This window comes from Cavia porcellus, unplaced genomic scaffold (genome assembly GCF_034190915.1).
Source record: "Cavia porcellus strain 051 isolate PalLab524CR breed Dunkin Hartley unplaced genomic scaffold, mCavPor4.1 scaffold_6, whole genome shotgun sequence".
In the NCBI taxonomy this organism is placed as follows: Eukaryota; Metazoa; Chordata; class Mammalia; order Rodentia; family Caviidae; genus Cavia; species Cavia porcellus.
The window spans coordinates 61,298,313-61,321,930 of NW_026947489.1; the positions used below are offsets into that span (position 1 = coordinate 61,298,313).

The 23,618-nt window shown below is 44.3% G+C and overlaps 1 protein-coding gene across 5 annotated transcripts in view; it reads left to right on the plus strand.

Moving 5' to 3' along the window:
• Window positions 1-1,416: 1,416 nt before the first annotated feature.
• The window catches only part of Dnajb6 (DnaJ heat shock protein family (Hsp40) member B6), a 53,115-nt gene continuing 30,913 nt past the window's right edge, over window positions 1,417-23,618 (plus strand). For 4 of the 5 annotated variants that reach the window (XR_010048143.1, XM_005003498.3, XM_013152152.3 and 1 more), the window contains exons 1-4: window positions 1,417-1,625; window positions 18,196-18,286; window positions 21,073-21,182; window positions 23,310-23,369. Coding sequence is in view for 4 of the 5 variants with exons in the window: in XM_005003498.3 (XP_005003555.1) it covers window positions 18,222-18,286; window positions 21,073-21,182; window positions 23,310-23,369 (235 nt within the window). In the remaining variant the exon portion in view is untranslated. The remainder of the gene's footprint in view (window positions 1,626-18,195; window positions 18,287-21,072; window positions 21,183-23,309; window positions 23,370-23,618) is intronic. The other variant, XM_023564981.2, reaches the window with a different exon arrangement.

A 23,618-nucleotide genomic window follows, 5' to 3' on the forward strand; every position in this document is an offset into this window, starting at 1 on the left:
TCCAGGTCCCAGCATGGCACGGTTCACAGTAATCACTGGTGGCTCCCGTCCTGGGCTGCCACATCCTGCTATGCTCACAGCTGCTCACCAGGTCTTAAACTCACAGGGATCTTTTTGCCTTGGTCTTGGGAGTACTGGGATTAAAGACGTGACCTAGCATAATGCCTCCTCCTCGCAACAGAGCTCAGACCACACTGTAAAGTCAGTATTTTATAAAAACAAGCTTATTTAAACTAGAAATGGGTCTATGTGGAGTCGAGGCACACAACAAGTGTATGTCTGCAGGTGCCTCTTGACTTCTATCCAAGGGGTTTATTAAAAGAACAAAGTGAAAAGGAAAAAGCAAGGCTGAGGATTTAGCTCAGTGGCATAAGCGCCTGCTTGGCAATTAGCAGTTTGATCCCCAGTACCGCGGGGGGGGGGTAGGGGGGGGAGAGGAACAGGCATCTTCCAGATAGATTGGAGTTGTCCTAAGTCCTTAGTTTTTTTTTTTTTTTTTTTTTTGTCTTTTTTGAGATGGGGTCTCGCTATGCAGTTCAGGCTGGCCTTGAGCTCACTTTGTATCCCAGACTGATCTCGAACTTGCAAGGATCCTCCCACTTCGGCCTCCCGAGTGAGCCACCACGCCCTTAAGATTTAATAATCCACCTGTTTCTTTTAACTCTTGGCCTCAGTGTCCTGCTTATCTGACCAAGCTTGGCTTTCTGACTGTCTTGAACCCAAAGCCCCTCTTGCTGCCCGCAATCTTCGTCGTACCGTCTGTAATCAAGGTGTGCTACAAAGGGCTGTCGAGTTTCCTAGAGGAATCTTGCACCCTCAGGATGAGAGATTCGGCCATGTGGGAATTCAGGGAACCACAGAGGCCTGGTGCTCAGAATGGCATTTAGGGGGTGGGTAAAAGTGAAGCCCCCAAAATGGCAGTTTAGGGGGCGGGGCAGGCTCAGGTCCTCAGGTGTCCGTCAGTGACAGTCGCTGGCTTTCCCTCCCACACATGAGCTTTAGTTTTCCCTGGTCGATATGGTGACCCTTTCTGCCTGGAGTTTGAGGACAGCCCAGCTGCACTCGGCTCCCCAAGGCTTCCCCGAGAAGCGACGGGAGCACGGGCGCGGCTGGGCGCTGCCTAGGCCCAGGCAGCCACGGTTATGAGGTGCCTAATGCGCGATGGTAGGGATGAGCGGCGGAGAGAGGTCGGTGGGGTGGGAACGCAGAAACCCAGGCGGCAGGGGCAGCGGGGTCCTCGCCTGCCCCGAATACGGCGGAATCGCTGCGAAGGAACGTATTCTGGGAGCGTGGAGCCTCGCGGACCACCACAGAGCCGGCCCTCCGCGAAGAAAAGCACCACCTCTTCAGCGGTCCAGAACCTTCGCGAAGGCCGGGGCGGGGCGAGAACTAGTCCGGCCCACGCCGCGGGCGGTGGACTGTGCGCGTGCGCGGCGTCAGGGCAGGGCGGAAGTTGACGTCGCTGCGCCGCCGCCGCATGACGCACTTCCTGTTTGTTGTTCGAGAAAGGAGAGAAAGGAAAGCGCGAGGAGCCTCCGCCGACACCACCCGCGTACTGTCCCAGAGCTGCGAGGGGACCGGCCGCACACCTCCCTTCTTTTCGCCGCCGGTCGTCCGCGTCCTGGGTGAGAGATGGGCCGCCGCGGGCCGAGGTCGGGCGGGGGGCCCGCGCGACCGTGCGGCGGACTTGACTCGCCGCCCTGGCGGCAGCGTGTGGGGTGACCGGGTCGTTGCCGGGCCGGGAAGGCTGTGGAGAAGGGCGCGTTGTACGTGTGGCTGTGTGGACTGGGGCTTTTGGTAGGGCCCGGGCAGGAGGTCGGCTAGGGTCTGGTCTGTTTCTGGTTGTGGTTTTGCTCCGGGTCGGAGTTCGCGGCCGGAGTTCGGGGCGGTGGGCGCGGCGCGCGGATCTTAGTCCGGAGTCCGCGGGTGCGCGCGGGGCGGGGTGCCGGCCGTTTCTGGAACTCTCGGTGATTCTCGGAAGTTTGGGAGCTGTCGGCCTTCGGCGTTCTTACAAGTCCTAAAAACTTGGCCTCGCCGTAGTTTATATAACTGAAGTTTATGTAACCGAAGTTTACGTGAGCGTTTATCTACTTAAGGAAGGAAGACGGTGTGAACAAGGGGATTGTGAAGTGCAAACCTGGCTCTGTCGAAAGGTTTAGGAGATGGCGGTTTTCGTTGGAGGGGATGGGCTGCTTGGTCAGCGCGTAGGAGGGGAAGGGCAGGGAAAAGGATGGGCCACTTTCCAAGGCGGGCTTCAGGTCGGGGAAGAGGGCAGCGGAGTCTTTTGCTCGTGGTCTGGCAATAGGATTTTACGGCTGCTTTGTTTTTGATTTTTTTTTTTTCTTCCTCCAGTGTTTACGGATTGAAGTCAGGACTCAGACACTGTATCAGTGCTCTCCCACCGAGCTGCGACCATAGCCTGGTGGCTGTATTTTTTTAAGCAACTGATAAATTTGGTTGAAAAGTTTGAAAAGTTTAAAAAGGAAGAGGAACTTAGCTAACACTTTCAACTTGATCGCCACTTGTTTTGAGGTTGAAATCAATTTTTCTCATTACCTTACACGCCAGATTGTCAGAAAGGAATGGTGTCCGTTTCCCCTAGTTTTTTTTTTTTTTTGGGGGGGGGTTGGTGCAGGGATCGAACTCATGACCTAGTGCTTGGTAGGCAGGCGCTTATGCCGCTGAGCTAAATCCCCGGCCCAGTTTCCCCTAGTTCTATTCACTTCTGTTTGCTCCAAGCACCCTTGAGCCTGCCCGTGAATTTCGGGTTTATACTTGTATGTCCTGTTGTAAAATTTTTTGGATTATGCAGAATATAAAATTTAGGGCTTTGTTGCCTGTGTAATAAGTAGTTTGTCCATGTGGATGACTTGGCAGGAAGTGGAACAAGAGTTTTCAGAAGTTCGTTTTTTTAAGTTGATTTTTTGGGGCGCTGAGAGCTTACAAGAATCTTACACGAGTTCTGTACTTTATTAAACACTTTTTTTTGGTACTGGGAATTGAACCCAAGGCCTCAAACATGTTAGGCAAGCTATTTACCACATAGTTACATCTTGAACCCTAAGACAGCAGTGTTTCAAAGTTTATTTTCTCTGGATCACAGATATAGCTATGGGAGGTATTTCTGGCTGCAGGAAGACAACTGGAGCTCTGGGTGGGGAGTTTTGTTTCATGCTTGGGAAGACTAAATTATAAATGTGAGATCACTGTATACTCGGATACCTGCAACACAGTGACACACAGAAGCTTTCCTGTTTAAGGAGTCCCATTATTTAAAGTGGTAGAACCTTTTTCTTGACTCTTGGACTGTTCCAAGCAAATGCTTTGGAAAAACTGTCAAACTTCGTTGACAGTTTTTAACCTAGCGCACTCAAAAACTACGTTTAGGGCACCACGGTCCTTTTGCATCTTTTCACTCCCCCCCCCCTTTTTTTTAGGGGACTGGACTGTGTAGTTCAGGCTGGCCTCGAACTTGCAGTGATCCTCCTGGTTTAGCTTCCCAATTGCTGGGATTACAGGCGTGCACAATCACACCTGGCTGTATTGTATTTGTTTTTTTCCTGAGACAGTTTTGGCCATGTATACTTGGCTGGCCTTGAACTGGCTATATAGGTGAGAGTGGCTTCAAACTCGCAGTGATCCTCTGCCTCAGCCTCCCAAGTGCTGAGATTACAAACCTGTGTTACCACTCAGTTCCATGTTTAAAGAGAGTTTTGGAGTACTTGTTACCCACTGCTGCTGGAGGGTAGCCGGCTTGACAGGGCACATGAACTCCACCTTACTGTTGGTCTGCTAGGCTGCTTTTTGCACTGGCTTATTGTTCAGACACTTTGTGATCATTTCAGATGCCTGTTGATGGAGAGCAAGTGAAAAAATAAGCTTTCCTGCTTGATGTGATAACAGCATTCTTTTCTTTTTAAACTGCTTTCCTAATTCATTGGGAAGGATGGCCTTGTTTAATTTCACTCAGAACACCATCTAGTGGTGAAGAGCTTGCAATGGTAGATTAGTGAGTAGGATGGCATCAGAGTGGCAAGATTGCATAAATGCTGTAGTTCTTTTCTGAGGGGTGGAATTTGAGAGCTTGACCTTAAGAAAAAGGTAAATGAGAAGAGAAGCAACGTTGATGGAAAGAGGACTGTAAGGAATGGAAAGATAAATCATGTCCGGAGAAAAAGAGTTTACTAGATATGTGGGCCAGCAAAACGTTTGTTTATTTTGGTACAGTGCAGTTTTGCTTTTTTTTTTTTTTTGTACTGGGAATTGAACACAGAGCCTTGCCAGGCAGGTGCTGTGCTGCTGCTGAGAGCTAGACCCCAGTCCTTATTTACTTCTGTACTGGTGACTGAACCCAGGGTCTTTGCCAGCCAGTTTTTATTTTGAGAAAGTCTTGGTGTCCAGTGTGAGCTCTAACTTAAAATCCTACTGTGTCAGTGCCCCAAAGTGCTGGGGTTACAGGTCTGTCTGTGCCACAACACCCAACTCAAAAAGTTTTCTAACACCAGAAAATTTGAGTTCTGGGAAACAGTAAAGGTATTCAAACTTATAAGGGTTTCAGTACATATTAAAGAGGAGGTTTCAGTTTATATTTCCTCATAGTTATTTCACAAGTTACACATTATTTGACTTGGTACTTCTATGAAAATTGTTAACCCAAACTTTATCAAGATTTTTTTTGGCCATTCTAAATGAAATGGTCACTGCTTCTGGCTGTTGTACTGTTTGTAAATTAAAGTACTCCAGGCATTTTAGGAATCTTGAGTGCAGTTGCAAAAAAGAGCGTTTTATTGGGTCTTTGAGACAGGCTTTCTCTTTGTAGCCCAGGCTGGTCTCCAACTTGTATCTATTTAGCACTGGGATTCTAGATGTGCACCACCATGCTGGAATCAGTTGTTTTTGGAAGGGTGATGTCTTCACACAGCATATAGTTTTTGTGCTCAGTAAAATTCATTCTTTTCCTACCAAAGGCATGTCAATGTTGCTTTTGTACTTGATGTTGAACACACACACACACACACACACACACACACACACTTTAGCTGGTATGTTTCCTCAATCCTTTCTATCACTTTAAGAACTTCTGTGGAGGGCTTTGCATTTGAGATTTTTCACATGTGCCAGTAGAAATGTCTGAGATGCTCAGAAAATACTGAGCGAGTGAATCAGCTTTCCTGATTTGTCAGTATCTTGATTATTTTCCTTAATAGAGTCAGAAGTTAAGAAAGTTGGGAAAAATATGTAGGATATTAGTTCATTAGTACTAGAGACTGAGTTCTTGTTTTGTGGATTATTTTGCTCCCACAAAAGGGAGTCAGGCCAGTAAGTAACAGATAAAGAATGACTGCCACTTTAAAGTACGATGTCTGACTTTAAGTAATAGAAGGGATGACTTCCTGAGTTTTAGTATCTTGTGATATAATAGGTAAAATACAAAGTGCTAGTAGACCTGTGCAGTATGGAATCAAAGTTTGCTTCCATGTTGGCTTAGTTTTAATTTTTCCTTTTTTCTTTTGTCTACCTAACAATATGGAATTCATGAGATTATGAAATGCAGAAACTTCCAGTTTTGTAATTTTTCTTTTGTACCGTAAATTGAACTCATGATTGCCCGAGCTTGCAAGGCAGGCGCTTATGCTGCTGAGCTAAGTCCATGGCATTATCCTTTTTCATTTCATTTTATTTTTTTTATTTTTGTATGGGGATCAAACTCCTGACCTCATGACCTTGCACTTGTCAGGCAGGTGCTTGTGCCGCTAAGCTAACCCCCTCTCGTCCTTCATTTTTCATTTTAAACTTCTTGTTTACTTTCATTTAAGTAAATAGTACTGTACTGAATTGTCATGGTGCCACATGAGATGAACTACTTGCTTAGTACCAAAAATATTTAAAGTGGATGTAGTGGTACATGATGTGTAGTCCCTACACTTGGGAGACTGGTGTAGGAGAACTAGGAGTTTGAGTCTCACTTGGGAAATTCAGCCAGACCGTCCTAAAATAAAAGGGCTGGGGTTAGCTCAGTTCAAAGGCCTTGGGTTCAACCTTTGGTAAACCCCTTGCCCCATTACCCATAGTCCAGGCTAGTAGAAGAAACTTTTTTTTTTGTGGGAGACGGGTAGTGATAAGGTTTGAACCCCCAAGGGTGCTCACTCATGGAACCTCATATATTCTAGGCAAGTGCTGTAACACTGAGCTATATGCCCAGCTCCAAGAAAAGTTTTCTTTGGTACTAGGGATCAAACTCATGACCTTGTGCTTGCGAGGCAGACGCTTATGCTACTGAGCTAAAGCAAAGTATTTGAATTTTCTGTTTTTAAGATAAAGGTAGTGGAATGTCTTTAAGAACATGACTTTTTGAATCATATTACTTAAAATACTGTGGAGTAAGTGGTTTTTTAATGGGTGGATAATGATAGACTTTCTGGAAAAGTCTGCAGCTTAGTTTCACTTTCAGTATTGAGTCTCCTATATTGGAAGGAACAAAACAGCCTATTTTTGGTGGCGATCTCTGCAGACTTTTTTTTTTTGTCTTTTTCCTTTTTATCGGTACCGGGGATCGAACTCAGGACTGCTTGCTTGCAAGGCAAGTGCTTATGCTGCTGAGCTAAATCCCCAGCCCCCTCTCTGCAGACTTCTTATGGCTCCAGTTGGTGACTTTAGATATCAGAGAGAGATGGTTTGAAAAGGCTTCATAAATGGGAAGAAAGTCACTTCCCACGTAGTGACACCTTAGTACTTAATGGTTGATTTCTACTACAAAGAGGAGAAAAAAAACCAAAACAAAACAAATGGTGGGGCACACCTATAATCCCAGCACTAGGGAGGCTGAGGCAGGAGGATCATTGTGATTTTGAGACCAACTTGGGCTACAAAGTGAATTCAAGGCCAGCCTGAACTGCATAGTGAGACCCTGTCTCAAAAAACAAAACAAAATGAAAAAACCCCACAGTTCCTATCTTGTGGTCCTTAGTTGATCTGATGATCTGTAAATAGCAGTAAGAATGATTGATGTATTGGTGTGATCCTGTTGGGCACATATATTGTCTTAAGTTTCATCAAAAACACTGGGTGGACGATGGTTTTTAGAAGTTTTCTTTTAAAAAATTATAACATTGACATTTTTGTAACTTAAAGGGGCCCACATGTGTTGTACAAAAAGCTTTTTTATTTCTTTTTGAGTCAGTGTCTCCCTATGCCCTTCAGGCTGGCCTTGAACTCACTTTGTGGCCCCAGCTGGCCTAAGTGATCCTCCTGCCTCAGCCTCACAAGTGCTAGGATTACAAGTGTGAGCCACATGACTGGTACAAATATCTTGTTTAGAAAGCTGACTCATATTGGTGTTAAAATTATTGTGATTAATTTAGACTCAATCATATCGTGGGTCTGTGCATGCTTGGATACCTGGAAACTAAGGTGTGAGAATTGGAAGTTCAAGGCCAACCTGAACAATTTAGTGCAAAGTGTTTGAGGAGGTAACTCAGGGATAGTGTGTCCTTGAGTTTGGTCCCCACCACTAGTGGAGGGGATGGGGAGCAGAGAGTGGCTTGTTTATTAATATCTCCATAATGTGTCCTTGTTATAGCTATTATTTGTTACAATTTATTTGTATGTTTATATATTTACATTGTCTTTGTTATGTTTTATTTTATTACTTTATTGAGCATCCTGACGATAAAAATGCACATCATTTCTTGTACATTAATTGATGTCAAGTACATATTTGATACAAGGAGAAATACAAGGTGGGTACACTGACGAGAGAAATTATAAAAGGAATATTCTGCTATGGGCTTTGAGGGCAGGTGGTTGGTTTGGAGACCTCTTTGGTTTCTATTTCATTTCATTTTGTTTGTTTCTTATTTTAGTGCTGGGGTTGAACTCATGACCTTGTGCTTGCCAGACAGGCTCTTATGCCCTGAGCTAATCTCCTGCCCTGTTAATCTTTTAAATTTTTTTTACTATGCTGGAGGTTGAACTCTGTGCTGTGCTCTTGAGCTACACCTACACAGCAGTACTTAGTTCTTTAGGAGTTCCTCCCTACCTCCTCTCTGTGTCTGTCTTCTGAGACAGCTTCTTGCTATGCAGTTCAAGCTGGCCTGCTTTGAACTCACTATGTAACCCAAGCAGGCCCCAAACTCAGCAGAGATCCTCCTGCCTCAGCCTCCTGAGTGCTGAGATTACAGGTGTGTGCTGCCATGTCCGATGTTTAGAGTGCCTTTCTTGAGAGCTTTTTTGGAGGTTCTAGCAGGGAATACTGCTCTTCTATACTTTTGTCCTTCTCTCTTGGGGATGGTCTTCCTCTTCTACCCTGGGAGAGTACAGCTTCAGGAGGTCTGACATGGAAATCTGGAGGGAGGAAAGGGGACGCTGCCTAGCTAGTCAGATCAGCAAAGTCCACCTTGGAGACTACCAAGGGGACATATGTCACAACCAAACTGCCCTTACATCCTGGAGTGTTCTCTCCCGTTTTTCTCTCCTATCTTTTATGGTACCGGGGTTGAGCACAGTGGTTTCTTCTGTAAGATTTTTTTTTTTTTTAATCAGTACCAGGGATCGAACTCATGACTGTGTGCTTGCAAGGCTTATGCCGCTGAGCTAAATCCCCAGCCCATCCTGTAAGATTTTTTAAAGACAGATTTGGGAGCTGTTTCTGTCTCAATCTCTGAGTGTTGGGATCATAGGCGTGCATCACCATGTTTAGTTTGGGGTGCCTTTCTAGTACCTGTTTGGCAACACACAGGAGTAGACGTTAATGAAGGCAATTTCCTCGAGAAATTTGTGAGTTTTTTTCCCCCCTTCTAGCAAAAAAGAAAATGTCAGATTTTAGCAAGAATAACTTAGGTCTGGCTGGAATGTACTTCACTGTTGTGGGAATGCTTGCCTGGTGGATGGCAAATTTATAAACACAATTAATAGTAGTTTAGCTTACTCATGGAGCACTGCAGAAGATGTGGTAGCTAATTTTTTTATTGGTACTGGGGATCGAATTCATGACCGCCTGCTTGCAAGGCAGGTGCTTATGCCAGTGAGCTAAATCCCCAGCCCCTGTGGTAGCTAATTTGACTTTGGGTGTCAGGAAGACTACTTGGACAGGTGAGGAAATGCTTTGCTGTTTAAAGTACAAGCAGCTGTAGAGAAGGAGGGACTTTCATAGGCAGCCTTTCTCCCTGAGTGATGAGTGTAGACGTGGTCTCGGTGCATATGCGTCCTTTTTATATTTGAAGAGCTGGAGAAAGAACTTGAAAGAGCAGGACTGGACTTGAGAGCTTGGAAGTAGGAGATTGTAAACAATTTGTAGGCAGTTAAACTGTAAGGACTGAAACTCCTTTCAGGAGCACAATTTCTTCTTGAATAAACTAAAGCTTTCCATGATAGAGTTTGGCTCGCTACCTCTTCCTCCTTTTCTTTTTCTGTCTCTATCTGTCCCTCTTTTTTTTTTTTTTTTTTTTGTCTTTTTCCTTTTTATCGGTACCGGGGATCGAACTCATGACTGCCTGCTTGCAAGGCAGGCGCTTATGCCACTGAGCTAAATCCCCAGCGCCCCTCCTTTTTTTTTTTTTTTTTTAAAAAGATAGATTCTTGCCTCCTAGTCCAGGCTGACCTTGAACTCATGATGTGTACCCTAGGTTGGCCTCCAGTTTGAGGCAGTCCTCCTGCCTTGCCTCCCAAGTGCTGGGATTATAGTGTGTGCCATGCCTGACTTCTTTGCTGTTTTGTTTTCCTTTTCTGCGGGGTTTTCCTGGTTTGGGAGTTTACCCTTGCAGTTCGTTGTGGCCTGCTTGATCCTTTTTTCTTTTTTTTTAAGTCTCAGCATTTGAGCTACAAGCAGTGGTATCACTAAGAAGTACGGGCTGTGCAGTGACACCTCCAAGGAGCACTGTCAGTTTACTGGAGTTTTTCATCACTGGTGGGGCATCTGCTTGTTAAGAGTGAATATTGGTCGTGAGTTCGATTCCCCGGTACAGAAAAAAAAAAGTGAATATTGGAAGAGTTAGCCTGAAATGATCTTCATACAATTTGGTCAAAATTAGTAAAGGCCACAAGGGTGGCCTGTTGAGTGGGAAACTGCAATGGAAGTAGTTCATGGGAAGTAAAAAGGATCTTTTGATCTTTTTTGAGATGGGGTTTCACTGTGCAGTTCAGGTTACCCTTGAACTCATTTTGTAACCCAGGCTGGCCTTGAAGGCCTAGTGATCTCAGCCTCCCAAGTGCTAGGATTATAGGCGTGCGCCACCACGCGCAGCTGTAGGTGATTCTTGAACCTGTGAAAAAAAGTTTCAGCTGGGAGCCTCGTTGCCTCTGAGTGGGACTTTGGCATTGTGTGGAGATTTTACTGGTGAGGTCAATGGACACAGTGGGTGGAGGTCAGGGGTCTGGTCCACACAGGTCTGTCACAGAGCATAGGACAGACTCTGACCCATGGTTCTACTCAGGGTGGCAAGGGAAGAGTTAACTCATTTTATCTTCTGGTTTTTGGCTTGCTGCCTTGACTGAGGTACTTTTCTCTGCCTTTGCCTGCTCTCTGGATTCTGTCTCTCTGGTCTATAGAGTAGGGATCCTAGGTTCTAAGGAGATTGTTTTACTGATGTTTTCCCTTCTCTTCCCGCCCTGCCCTGCCTGCTTTCGCTCTTTTCTTTCTTTCTTTTCCTCCTTAATAAAATAGGCAGTTAAGATTCAAGATCAGAATCTTTTCTGTTCATCAGTGTCTTCTTTCCCATGAGACTTGACATTTTTCATTTTGAGAATAGAAAGTGTGGCCTGTAAATGATTTTCTAAATTTGTTCTTGTAATTTTAAAATCTTTTAAGGGCTTCTGCAGTGTGAATTTGTTGTGCAGTCCTGGTAGGCTTTTTTGCCAGCAGGAAAAAAAAATCTGTCCCTATCATCTCTGTGCATGCATGTGGTGCTTGGAGTTGAACCCAGGGCCTCATGTGTGCTGGACAATTCATTTACAAATGAACTACACCTCTAGCTCCTTCAATCTCACTTTTTGTGCTATTTTGTGCCCAGACTAGTCTAGTTTTGTGGTCTCAGTAGCCTCCCTAGGACCTGGACCACAGTATCTGCCATTATGCCTGACTAGTGTCTTTTTAGTCTCTTTTCCATGAGAGAGGATCTCACTATATAGACTGAACTCACCAGTTCAGACTGGCCTTGAACTCATCCTGTATCTCAGGCTGGCCTCGGAACTCCTGGTGATCCCCCTGGTGAGCCCTCCTGAGTGCTGGAATTAAAGATAAGCACCACCACACATCCCCAAATCCACCCCCACCCCCCGTTTTTTTTTTTTTTTTTTTTTTTTTGGTCGTTTCGAGGCAGAGTTTCAGGCTGGCCTTGAACTCACTTTGTAGCAGAGGCTAGCCTAGAGTTTGATCTTCTTGTCTCAGCCTTCCAAGTGCTGGATTACAGGCATGCATCACCATGTCTAACACATATTAGAATTTTTAAGGAAGGCCTCTAAGGGAGTGTTTTGGGAGAAGTAAATGCCTCTGGAGTTTTCCATGTAAGTGTGAAACTTATTTTTTAGACAGGGTCTTTCTGTGAACTCAGGCTTTTCTCGAACTCATGGCAGCCTTCCTGTCTCAGTCTCCCAAGTGTTAAGACTACAGGTGTGTGTCACCATACTCTGCCAAGTATGAATAAAATCTTAGAACTTTACCCTTCTCACCTGAGACAGGTACAGGGATGACTGGGGAATGCAGATCAGGTAAAAAGATAATATTGGGGCTGACACTGATTTTCACTGCCTGTTTCTTTCCTTTCTGTCGTCTGTCTCCCTGTCTTTTTGAGACAGGTTCTTGTTGTGTAGTCCAAGCTAACTTTGAACTCATGATGTCCAGGCTGGCCTCAAACTCTGACATTGATATTTCTGTCTCAGCCTCCTGAGTGCTGGAATTACAGGCATGCACCACCATGCCAGGCCTCAGCCACTTTTACTATCAGAGTGTTTTTTTTTTTTTTTACTAGCACATTTGTTGTACATGATGCTCCCATTCATCTTGGGAGTTTGTAAAGAATACATCTTAATTCTTTTTTTGGTTCATCCTCTTCTTTCCCTCCAACTTTTCTTCCCATTCTTATTTGCAAAGCTCTACTTTCATTTTTCTTTTTTTTTTTTGTCTTTTTCATTTTTATCAGTACTGGGGATTGAACTCACAACCACCTGCTTGCAAGGCAGGTGCTTATACCACTGAGCTAAAACCCCAGCCCCTCATTTTTCCTTTTAACTCTTTTAAAAAAATCCCTTTAGGGGCTGGGGATTTAGCTCAGCAGCATAAGGACCTGCCTTACAAGCAGACGGTCTCCAGTCTGTGAGTTCAGTCCCCGGTACTGATAAAAAAAATCCCTTTCCCTTGCAACCCCCCCCCCCCCTTCACTGTCAGTCTAGAAGAGAATCTTCCTGTTAATAGTGAGCATTTAATTACAGTATAGTTTGGGGGTATTAGCTAATTACCTCTCCTTTGGTGGTACTGGGGGTTGAGCCCAAGGCCTTTGCACTGAGTTAAATTGCCACCTCACTAAATTTTGAGACAGTTTCCCTAAATTGACAAGTTGTCCAGGCCAAGTTGAAACGTGTGAACCTTCTGTCTCAGTCTCCCAGAGTGTTGGGATTACAGGCATGGCCACCACGTGCACCTGTGGGATTTGTTGTTGGAGAGCACCTGTCCTTTTGCTTCAGCCTCTTTGAGTGCTTGTATCACAGGTGTGCCATGGTGTTCAGTTTAATGACTTATTGGAAAGTTGCTTTCTGTAGCTCCTTTAATACAGTGGAACCCACCACTGGAACATGAGCAGTTTCCTAATTACTGTTAGAAATGTTTAGCTGGGTGTGGTTGGGAGCACACCTTGAATCCTAGCACCAGGGAGATGGGGGGAGAAGGCTGTTGAGTTAAAGGTCACTGTGGATTACGTGTATGTAACAAGACCCTTTCTCAAACACAACACAAACAAAAATAAATGTTTACACAGTCAAATAATATCTTTCTGCTTTTTGCCAGATCTCTCCAGGCTTGACCTGTTTGCTTGTTTCCCAAGGTGTTTTAGGGTAGACCTGTTACATCTGCTGTGGTATGGTGGCTTAGCAGCCACTCATGGGGTGTCCAGTGTAAATATTCTTGGTTCTTACCTCTCAGAGACTTGACTGTAAAGCCGCAGGTAAGGGCCCCGAGTAGGCAAAGCCTATTGTAAATGTTTTATTGCCACAGATGGCCTTATTTTGGGCCAGATGAGGGTTATGTGCTATAACCCCAGTGCTTGGGAGGCTGAGGCAGGAGGTTTGCCATGAGATTGAGGCTAGCCTGGACTACGTATAGTAAGTTGAAGACCACCCGGAACTGTATAATGAGACCCTGTCTCAACAAACAAGCTTGCAAAGCCCCACAGTAGTCGTTTTCAGGCCCTGGGGTTAATTACAGGCAATTGAAATGCAGTTAACTCTTCATGGCCTTGGTTTAATGTAAGCTGTCTTTCACGTCCCTTCCTTCTCTTTATTTTATGCCTTTTGGTGGTAGCAGCCTGCTGTGGTGTGCTGCTGTAGGTTTGCCACCAGTGCTTTAATCACTGAGGAGTGACTTGGTGGGTGCTGACCAAGGGATGCTGCTGTGACTTCAGTACCCAGCCAGCTTTGTAGACATCCTGGGACATGGCCTTACAGATTATGTTGGCAGTTTACTCTTGTTTTGGTTTTTTGAGAGAATCTCAAAATGTACCTTGGGCTTGCCTCAACTCAGGGTCCTCTTGCCTCAGTTTCCTGGTTGCCACTAAGCTCAGTTTGTTTGCTTACTTGTGTGTGTTTTTGAGACAGTATGCTGTTCAGGCCGGCCTTGAACTCACTTTGTAGCCCAAGTTGGCTTTGAACTCACCATAGTCTTCCTGCCCCTGCCTCTTGGGTGCTGGGATTACAGGTATGTGTCACTATCCCCACCTGTATGTTGTATTTCTCTTTAAATTTCTATTGTGTTTTATTGGTACTTGTTGGACACTGGAAAGAGTTTTGAGGTTTAAAGTGCTGGAAAGAGGCAGTATTTTGAGAACTCAGTCACCATTTACAGCACAGCCTGTGGTGTGGTTTTAGTGTGCACCTCCAGCCAGTGGTTCCCACACTGGTTGTGCTAGGAAATGGGCCTCAGCCCTTTTCCTCATAGTAGGGTAATACTTAAGCTGGATTGTCACAAAGTCAAGCAGCAGTACAGTGGTGTTTTTTTGGGTGGTGCTAGGGCGAGTCTGGTGGCTGCTGGATAAATGTTGTACCAGTGAGCTACACCTCAGCCTGTGAAGTTCTAATTTACAGGAAATGGGACAGGTTTTCCTGTATGCTCTTTGCTAAGCTTTCCTTAGTAGAACGTCGTACATAACCATGGTGGTTGATCAAAACAAAGAATTTCATGTTGGGCAGTGCTGTGCACTGTATATTTTATCACATTCCACCTGCTTTCCACTAACTGCATTTCCTGCCCCAGAATCCAGTTCCGGAACCCAAGCTGTGTTTAGCTGTGGCCTTTACTCTGAGTCACCTGAAGATGATGGACAGGCTAACTCTTATTTTTGTCTAATAGGCCTGTGGTTGTTGGTGATGTCTCTTGCTTGGTGAAATGTCCTAGGTTCATCTTGCTGTCTCTTTTCCAAGCCTAACTGACTACGGTGCAGTTTGGATTCTCTCAGTCCTAGATGGGCCTGACATTGTCTCTGTGGCTGGTTTTGTCCAGTACATATTCACAGATTGTGTCCGCTGGCAATGAAATCTACACACTAGTAACTGGGTGTGGTGATGACAACCAGTGACCCCAGCACTAAGAGGCTGAGGCAAGAGGAATACAAGTTTGAACTCAGGCTGGGCAACATGGCCACTTAGCAGGACCCTGTCTCAATATAAAAAGTAAAAAGATGCTGTGGTTGTGTAGATCACTGTGAAGGCCCTAGGTTCAATTGGCAGAACCACAAAAAAAAAAAAGTCCACACGTTTCTGAGCTTCCCTCTTAGTGAGAGGTGGGCTGGGTGAAACCAGGAGGCCCTGTAGTCCTAAGGTGGGAAACATGGTGCTGCTGGAGAAAGAAGAGTGGATGGCTGGGCAGATTTGCAGGCTAGGACAGGTAGAACCTCAGTCTGAGTGCCCAGCGTAGAATTCACTGGAGAAAAGCCGGGTTTGGAGAGGGGAGGGGGAAGGGAGGCTTCAGGTTGGGTCATGTTCTATTTGGGATGCCTGTAGACACCCAAGTGCTTTGCTGCACAGTCATCTATTTGTGTGTGAAGCCTGAGAAGAGAACAAGGGTGGAATTTACATGGAGACTTGGTATTTACAGGGTGGGGTGGCTGGAAAGGGCCAGGAGCCCTTTGCTTTCCCCTAGGATCTGAGACTATGGATTTGGAAAGTTAGCCAGGGCAAACCCTTAAACATTTGGGATAGTGCCCTGGAGACTTGTGTTCTGACCCCAAATCAGGGTTTGTTTCAAGTGGTGGTAGTGTGGAGTCCTGTGAGGCAGCAAAAAGTTTGGACTATTTGGAAGATTGATCTCATTCTTGTATTTGCTTGTTCCTCAGTGACCAGCATTCTAGCATCACCTGAGTCTAGGCACTGTTGGTTGGTGTTTTGCATATCCATTGCCTTGTTAACCCTGTGCCTGCCCTGGAGGGGCTCAGATATGCACCAGAGGTTTGAGTAGCTGTTACTACAGCCTCCCTTACCTGGCAAATGTGGCCTTAAGTGTGAGCATGTGGGTTTTTTTTTTTTTTTTTTTTTTTTTTGGTACCGAGGATTGAACTCATGACTTCTTTGCATTTGACATGCAGACACTTACGCCACTGAGCTAAACTCCTGGCTTCAGTGAGCATATGTTCTTAGCTGTTTGTTCTCTGCCTTTGGTGGCATCTGGTTGCCATGGTACTATCACTAGCATGCATACACACATTAGTGCAGATGTGGGACTAGTTGGCTTGGCAGAAGAAACTGCTTTGGATTGATAGCAGTGATAATGTGTACATATCTGACACGGTGGCTGACCTCTTGCTCTCTGTGGCTCAGAGGGATGGTCCAGTGTGTGGAGCCAGAAGACAGTTCTGAGATTTCCATCCATGTTCTTGGAGTAATCAGCATGTTTTCCCTGTGTCTGTCCTCTGGGTACTGAGGTTGGTTGCTTGCATCATTGCTTAGGCTTTTGAGGAAGAGCCTAAGGGGATGTGGGTTTGCTGCAGCTCTGGTGTGGTCTGGTCTGGTCTGGTCCTGGAAGCTAGAAGATTGCCCTGTTTCTGGGATGAAGGAGGGTCAGCTGCTTGCCCTTTCTGAGAGCCTGACTTTCGCTTGTTACACAGCTAGTCTGGCCAGCTTGCCACTGTGAAACTAGTGTGTCCTCTTATTACTAGGTGTTCACTCTTTAGTCTGTAACAGTACTTGGACTAACATTTTTTCTTTCATGTTTTGTGTTTAGGTTTCTAAATGGAGTTGAAATTAGTATATACTCCCAGATATGTTCCATTGTGCCTGGCAACACATGAGATCTTGTATCTTGGTTTTTTTTTTTTTTTTTTTTGTCTTCTTGAGATAGGGTTTCCCTTTGCAGTTCAAGCTGGTCTTGAGCTCACTTTGTAGCCCATACTGGTCTCAAACTTGAAACGTTCTCTCTGCCTCAGCCTTCCCAGTGCTGGGATTACAGGCTGTGTCTTCATACCCAGCTTCCTTGTAGGGATTTTAGTTGAAGCTCCTGATGCCTGTGCCTGAAAAGCAAATGTCAGCCTGAAAACCCCAGTTTTGTCTATTAGTTGGACAAGTGGTTGTATACACACATGTTGAGTCCTGATTTTTTACATGTATATTAATATGTATGTACACACACATACATGCATATGATAAAACTGCATCTTTTTATCATTGTTGCCTGTGGGAGTTTAGTGCCAGACACCACTATACTGCTAAGTCATGCCCTTAGCCGCTGTGCCTCTTGTTTTGATAAATGCAGATCATATGTAGTTAGGGTTTTCTTTAACTTCAACATTGTTCAGCTTCAGCAACTTGGCTTTAGGAAGATTATTTACATATATGGTATTTGCTCACAGAATGTTTCTTTTGAAACTTTAAAATTGTGGTTTCTGTGGGGACTACTGAAAGCCCTGCTTCAGTTTTGAGCAGAGAAGCTGAAGAGAATGACTTGCTTTAACAAGTGAAAGCATCTTTCAGCCTAGACCTGTTCTGTCCCCAGTGCACTCCCTCTTATTTAAAGGCCATGAGCTCTGTTACTGAGGTACATCCTCAGCCCTATGTAGTTTGGTTTAACAGAGTGGCTTATGAAGTCAGATTTAAGGAAACAAAATTGGTTAGCAAATGTCACATTTTGAAGAAGTATGTTGTTGCTCTGTGTGATTGCCAAGCTCCAACTATCACAGAGGTGGCAGGAGCAGAATGGCATTCCCTGGATGAAGGAACAGGTGAAACAAGGCTCTGCTAGTTTTCCCCACCCTAAAGCTTCATGTGCAATGATTCTGTCAGTCAGTGTTGGCCTCTGGGAGTGTGGTATGGTGTGGTGTGTGTGTGGTCTGCCCCAACAGTAATTGCTAGAAGAAAGGCCTTTCATTTTTCTCCCAGGGAGAGTGTGGTAGTTGTTTTATGATCCTCTGATGAGAATGAGTGAGGTGGGGCCAGGAATTTAGCTCAGTATCTTAAAGTACCTGCCTGGCAAGTGTAAGGTCTAGAGTTCAATCCCCAGCACCCCCTGGGGGTGGGGAGGCTGAGTTATTTGGGGGACTCTTTCTTAGGTGTAGGGGCAGTGTTTTTGTCCTTGGAGCTTCATGACCTTTCTTAACACTTGGCACAGAACATGTAAAGGGAGGTGGTAACTGAAGCTTCTAGGTATGGTTGTTCCTAGGATACATACAACAAACCTGTTAGCTCCTATCAAATGGCCATCTGGGCTCTGCCTGCCTCACCACTCACCTGCTTGATTATTTGGGTTAGGCTTTTATTAGACTATTCCTGAACAGTTTCCACATCTGTGAGGTCTCTGGCATGAGTTTTAGAACCAAGACTCAGACCAGGCCCGGGTGGACAGACCTCATAGCAGGCTGTTGAAATTCCTCTGTGGTCAGTAGGTGCAGAGCTGAACACTTGCTTCCTGCTCACTCTCACTCTGTGACCAACCTAGCCTTGGCAGCCTTATTTTTTTTCCCCCTCCCGCTAGCAGCCTTATCATTGATCACTCATTTTTATTTGCAGGACTTGTTCCAGCAAACTGTTAAAACATGGTGGATTACTATGAAGTTCTAGGCGTGCAGAGACATGCCTCCCCTGAGGACATCAAGAAGGCGTAAGTACTATATGGCTGCAATTGAACACTGGTGACTGGGTAGCACATGTTTTTTCTGTTACTGATTAGAGCACCTCTGCTGCTTATTTTGCAGAGGTAGGATTGGAACTGAGGGCATCACTTTTTGGGCAAGTGCTCTACCACCAGCTGCAAAGTAGTTTGTGGATTGTGTCTGATGTGGTGGTGTACTATCAGCATCATGTAGTTTTATTAACTTTTGACAGCAATGGATGTGTGTGCCATGTCTGGGCCTAGCCTAGTCCTGATTCCTGTTGCTGTGCCTTGATCATGGACTCCTTGTCTGCTTGAAGCACGTCAATTCATGCAAACAAAAAAACACAAACAGAAAACAAGCAAACAAAAAATCCTATAAACTCATGGAGAGTTTGGTAGGCTGAGGCAGGATTATTGAGTTTGAGGCCAGGCTGGGCTGCATAGTAAGTTCAAGGCTAGCCTGAGCTACTTAGGCCCTGTCTCAACAAGAAAAGCTGATTGAGGTAGTGCATGCCTGCAATTGAAGTATTCAGAAGCTGAGGCCAGGAGGAGCACCATGAGTTTGAGGTCAGCCTGGGCAATGTAGTGAGTTCAGGTCCAGCCTGAACTACATAGTGAGGCCATGACTCAAAAACAAAATAAAAAGTAGCAACAAAATTTTATAGAGTGAGTTTGGTAAGCCTAGGATTATTGAAATCACTTTAAATTGTGAAATAATGAAATCCACACTTCTGCATAAAAATTTTTTTGGTATTGTTTTATGAAGGGGGCTAGTCCTAGGAATTGAAACAGGGCCTTTGTAGTGAGCCACGTTTTTAGCCCTTTTAATTTTGTATTTAAAAAGAGGGTCTTGCTAAATTGCCCAAGCTGTGATTTAGCTCAAGATCTTCCCTTTTTAGTAGCTGGGATAATAGGTATATGTCACAGTGCAGGCTGGAAGTTTGTTGAGTTAGGGCTGGAAATACAGCTCAGTGATAAGAGCATGTTTAGCATGCCATGACCCTGTGCTCAATCCCTGGAATCAGTTTTTTTTTTTTTTTTAATAACAAGAAAACTAAGATGGGGGATGATAGCTATGTTGGGTAAAGTTGCCCGCAGAGTACTGTTTCAAACCTCAGCTAAGGTGCCATAGGCACAGCTTACTGGTCAGGTTTGTGTGGTTTTCCCATCCTGTGTGTGAACTTGTGGCACTTGATTTAGGTCTGCACTGTTCTTTAACTGCTTAGTTAATAGCCAGCAGTACTTTTAATAGGTTGTGGACCAAAGAGATATTTCTAAGTCTTTTTTATTGTTGTTGAATAAGCATAGAATGTGCAAAAATCTTTGTTTTCACTGATAGAATTGTATGCCTTTGATTATACTAGAGGTAGAGAGTAGATGGCTTTTACTTAAGGTTGGTGTCTGTCTCCTGGATGAATTTAGAAAAGGCCATTACCTTTAAAAGCAGCAGGATTTTCTCACTTGGTATCTACGACCTTCGTAGGTGAGCTAAATGATAGCAGTAGAGTGGTCCATATTATCAGAACTGCTGCATTGTGGGCCCCTGGATCTTTTGTGTACACTGGCTGTGTGAGGACTCAGATTGTGTTGCTACCACTTCACTCCTGGTTTCCTAAGGCAACCAGATTCTGCTCCAGTTTGAATCATAGGCCAAGGGCCAGTGAAGTGTGGTGTGTAGGTTACAAAGGCTTGGAGTATGCCACTGTTTACCTTCTCCTCTTAAACTCTGAATTACTTCTTGATTTTGTTTTGTTTTTCCTGGGGTATGAGGGATCAGACCCTCTGCCTTGTACCTACTAGATAAATATTGTCTATGACTGAACTACGCTCCTAACCCCCCCTTACACCTTGGATTTTAGAAACTTCAATAGTATATGACCAGGGACAGAGAACTGAATCTCAGTAGATTTTCATAGGTTACTTATTTTCACATGAACATTGGATGGTTGGTGAAGTTCCTATTTTTGTTTTAAATTTTAAGGGATGCATTCCTCCCTTATAATGCGACATGCCTTTTTACTTATTTTTCCATAATAGGGAGGGAGCCTAGCTGATTTACCGAGCCATGTCCCCAGCCCTTTGTATTCTTTATTTTGAGTCAGGGTGTTACTGAGTTGTACAGGCAGGCCTTCAGTTTCCAGGACTCAGTCTCTCGTGCACAGTAGCTGGGATTATAGGAATGTGGCAGGCCAGCACACTGTCTTTTACATTCGTACTGCTTATACTTTGCTGATCAGCTGGAGGCTTCTCCACTCCTTTTTTGGTGCAGGAACCCAGTCCAGGCCCTCATATGCTGGCAGACTGCTGAGCTACACTTCTCCTCAAAACCAGTGTTAATAAACTCCATTTCCACACTGATTGAAGAACAGGTGCCTGGTGGCAGGATCCTGGCATCCTGTTCTGTGGTGTGGCAACCTTTGTTGCAGTGATCTGCCAGGCTGGCTGAGGAAATAGGGATTGTATGGAAAGATAAGGGCAATATGTTGGATCTTTACTGCCCCCTGATGAAGGCCACCCTAAGACAAATGCCCCCCTCAAATACAGTTTGTGTGTAATTTACCAGTAATCATGGGCCTATGTTGTAGGCATTCAGATCCACAAACTGGCTTAATTTTGGAAGACAGATTATATTAGTGTCTATATATAGAACTCAGGAAAAGGGGAGCTTTCTAGTTAAAACTAGTATTAATTTCACCAGCTGGCACCTCTGAAATCATTTTCTTGCTTAATAATGTTAGTTTTAAAAAAACTTTTGGGTTTTGGACATGACTGATAATCTGTGCTTTTTGAAGATACCGGAAACTGGCGCTACAGTGGCACCCAGATAAAAATCCTGAGAATAAAGAAGAAGCAGAGCGAAAATTCAAACAAGTGGCTGAGGCATATGAGGTGTTATCAGATGGTAAGTGGCATGAACTGGGCTTGCGCAGAGCTGAGTGGGTAAGTTGATGTGCAGGGTTGAATAGAATGTGGGCACACAGGACGCACTGTGTTCCAAGTGGATTCAAGGGCCATGGAAAACAAGTTATTTCTTGCATGGAGTTTGTAGCTGGAGTGTTATGGGTGAGTACTGAGGAGTGTTTGGCTTCCAGCAGGTTCTCTTGAGTACTGTTTTAAAATAGCACTTAGTAGTGTGGGTTTGAATAAGTGAGGGTTAGGACTGTTTTTTACTGCAGGGGGTGGCTGCCTGTTGCTTCTTGTCTTGGTTACTTTTCTTTCTTTTCTTGGGTACTGGGGATTGAATTTATGACCTTGCAGTTGCCAGGCAGGTGCTGTGCTGCTGAGGTGTATCCCTGGCCCTTTACTTTTCTCTATTGCTGGGACAAAATGCTCAACGCCCAAAGTTAAAGGAGGGAAAAGTTTATTTAGCTCAGTTTGTGGAAGTTTCAGTCCATAATCAGCTCCTGCAAGGCAGAGTGGGGAAACATGGAGTCCATGGCAGTGAAAGCAGCAAAAGCAACAAGAACAAAAAGGTGGAGTGCAGAGAAGACTCTTCTGTCTCCTATATTGTAAGTAGGCTCTCCATTCTAGGGTGAAGGTAGAACTTATACCCATAATCCCAGTCATAAACTCTAGTCTGCCCCATGACCACATGAAGCTTTGGTGGGGAGACATCCAAACACAAACCTTAACATTGCTGCTTTAATGTCTCTTGATTCTGACCTTTTTCATGCTGTTTCTTCCTGGAACAGCACCTTGTACATGGGCTGAGCTTTTCTGCTTGAATGGGCTTGCTTTGAGAGAGAAAAGAATTGAACATACTGTTCAAAATGAGACTTCAGAACCTGACCTGAGTAGCAATTTCATGGTGTAGAGAAAACTGCATGGGCCGGATGGGAACAGTGCCACAGGCTTGAAAACTACTGCCTTTTCCCAGGCGATACAATAGGTGATAGATGGTGTGAGTCAGGGCAGAGCCACCATGAAGGATAGGTACTGTTTCACTGACCACAAGGGTTGTCTTTCAGAATTGGTGTTTACCTCAATAGCCACCAGCATGTGGCTTACACTGCTTACTGCAATGATCCCGCATACCTCTGGCCCCTAGTGTTGTAAAGGGAATCTTGGACTTCTGATTTCACGACTCATTTTCTTACTTGTGAAAACATATAAAGCATTGATACTGAAATCTTTTTTTGCATTTATAGTCTTAAAACAGCTGATAGGATTTTCAGGGAAATGATGTTGGAGTCAACCTGGTATACTATGTACTAATTGTGTTCCCAGACTTAGGGATTTCATGGACCATTGACCTAAGGATTAAATGGAAACTATTTTATCTGTTCATTTTAGCAGTGCATTTATTCTTTTGGGGAGTTGATACATGTGTATAACATAAGCTAATTTTTTTTTAAAAAGATTTTCTTCTCCCTATTTTCCTCCTTTCCTAGTCTGACATTTTATATCTTTCAGAAAGAGATCTTTTAAATGATCACAAAATCTGGTATAATTTTTGGAGGGAGAGTACATTTATCACACACCCTTTGGTAGCCTCTAGCCCATGTTGGGGTTATCTTTAAATGTAAAGTTATTGATGTTTCAAGGGCTCTGGTTACTTGAAACTGACTGGTTTTAAGCTTGAGGACAGCAGCAAGAGACTTGGGCCATGTGTGTAGCCATTGCCCAGGGCTGATGACCTGCAGGCCTAGGCTGTCTCCTTTTTGGTTTCCACACAATTTAGGACTTTTGTAGCAAGAAAGTTCGCTTGTATGTGTGAACTTTTTTATGCTTAGAAATGGAATTTTTTAATATAGGACAGTGGAGTAAAAGAAATGATCTGATGGACTAAATGTTTTAATATTTGTAATTCTTAAAGACTGATAGGCGTTTTAAAGTTTTCTAAATCACCTTTTAGGAGACAGGTACATAAAGTTTTCCCTCTGCTCATTTTTTTTTTTTTTAAAGTAAGGACAGGCTAACTACTTAAAATTTGTGAGAAGCTGAACACTGGTTTACACTTTATCAGTTGAATTTTGAGGATTTGTAAAGAACATAGCACTAACGAATTTTTTTTTCTTCAAATTTAAAGCTAAAAAACGGGACATCTATGACAAATATGGCAAAGAAGGCTTAAATGGTGGTGGAGGAGGTATGTGAGTGAATTTCTCTTTGGAGGCACAAGATCTTAACAAAGTTACCTGAATTTGAGTTGTTTCTAAATTGTAAGTTACTGAATTGTGGTCAGGCCACATGGTAATAAATAGAGGTGCAGCCTGAAAAGTGGGCTGAGTTGGCTGGTGGGTGGAGAAAGTGACATTTTTTTTTTCCTTCTAAAGACTGCTCTAAAGAAAGTGACATTTTAAAATAGCCCTATTAAAAAGCTGGACTTGGTGCAGTA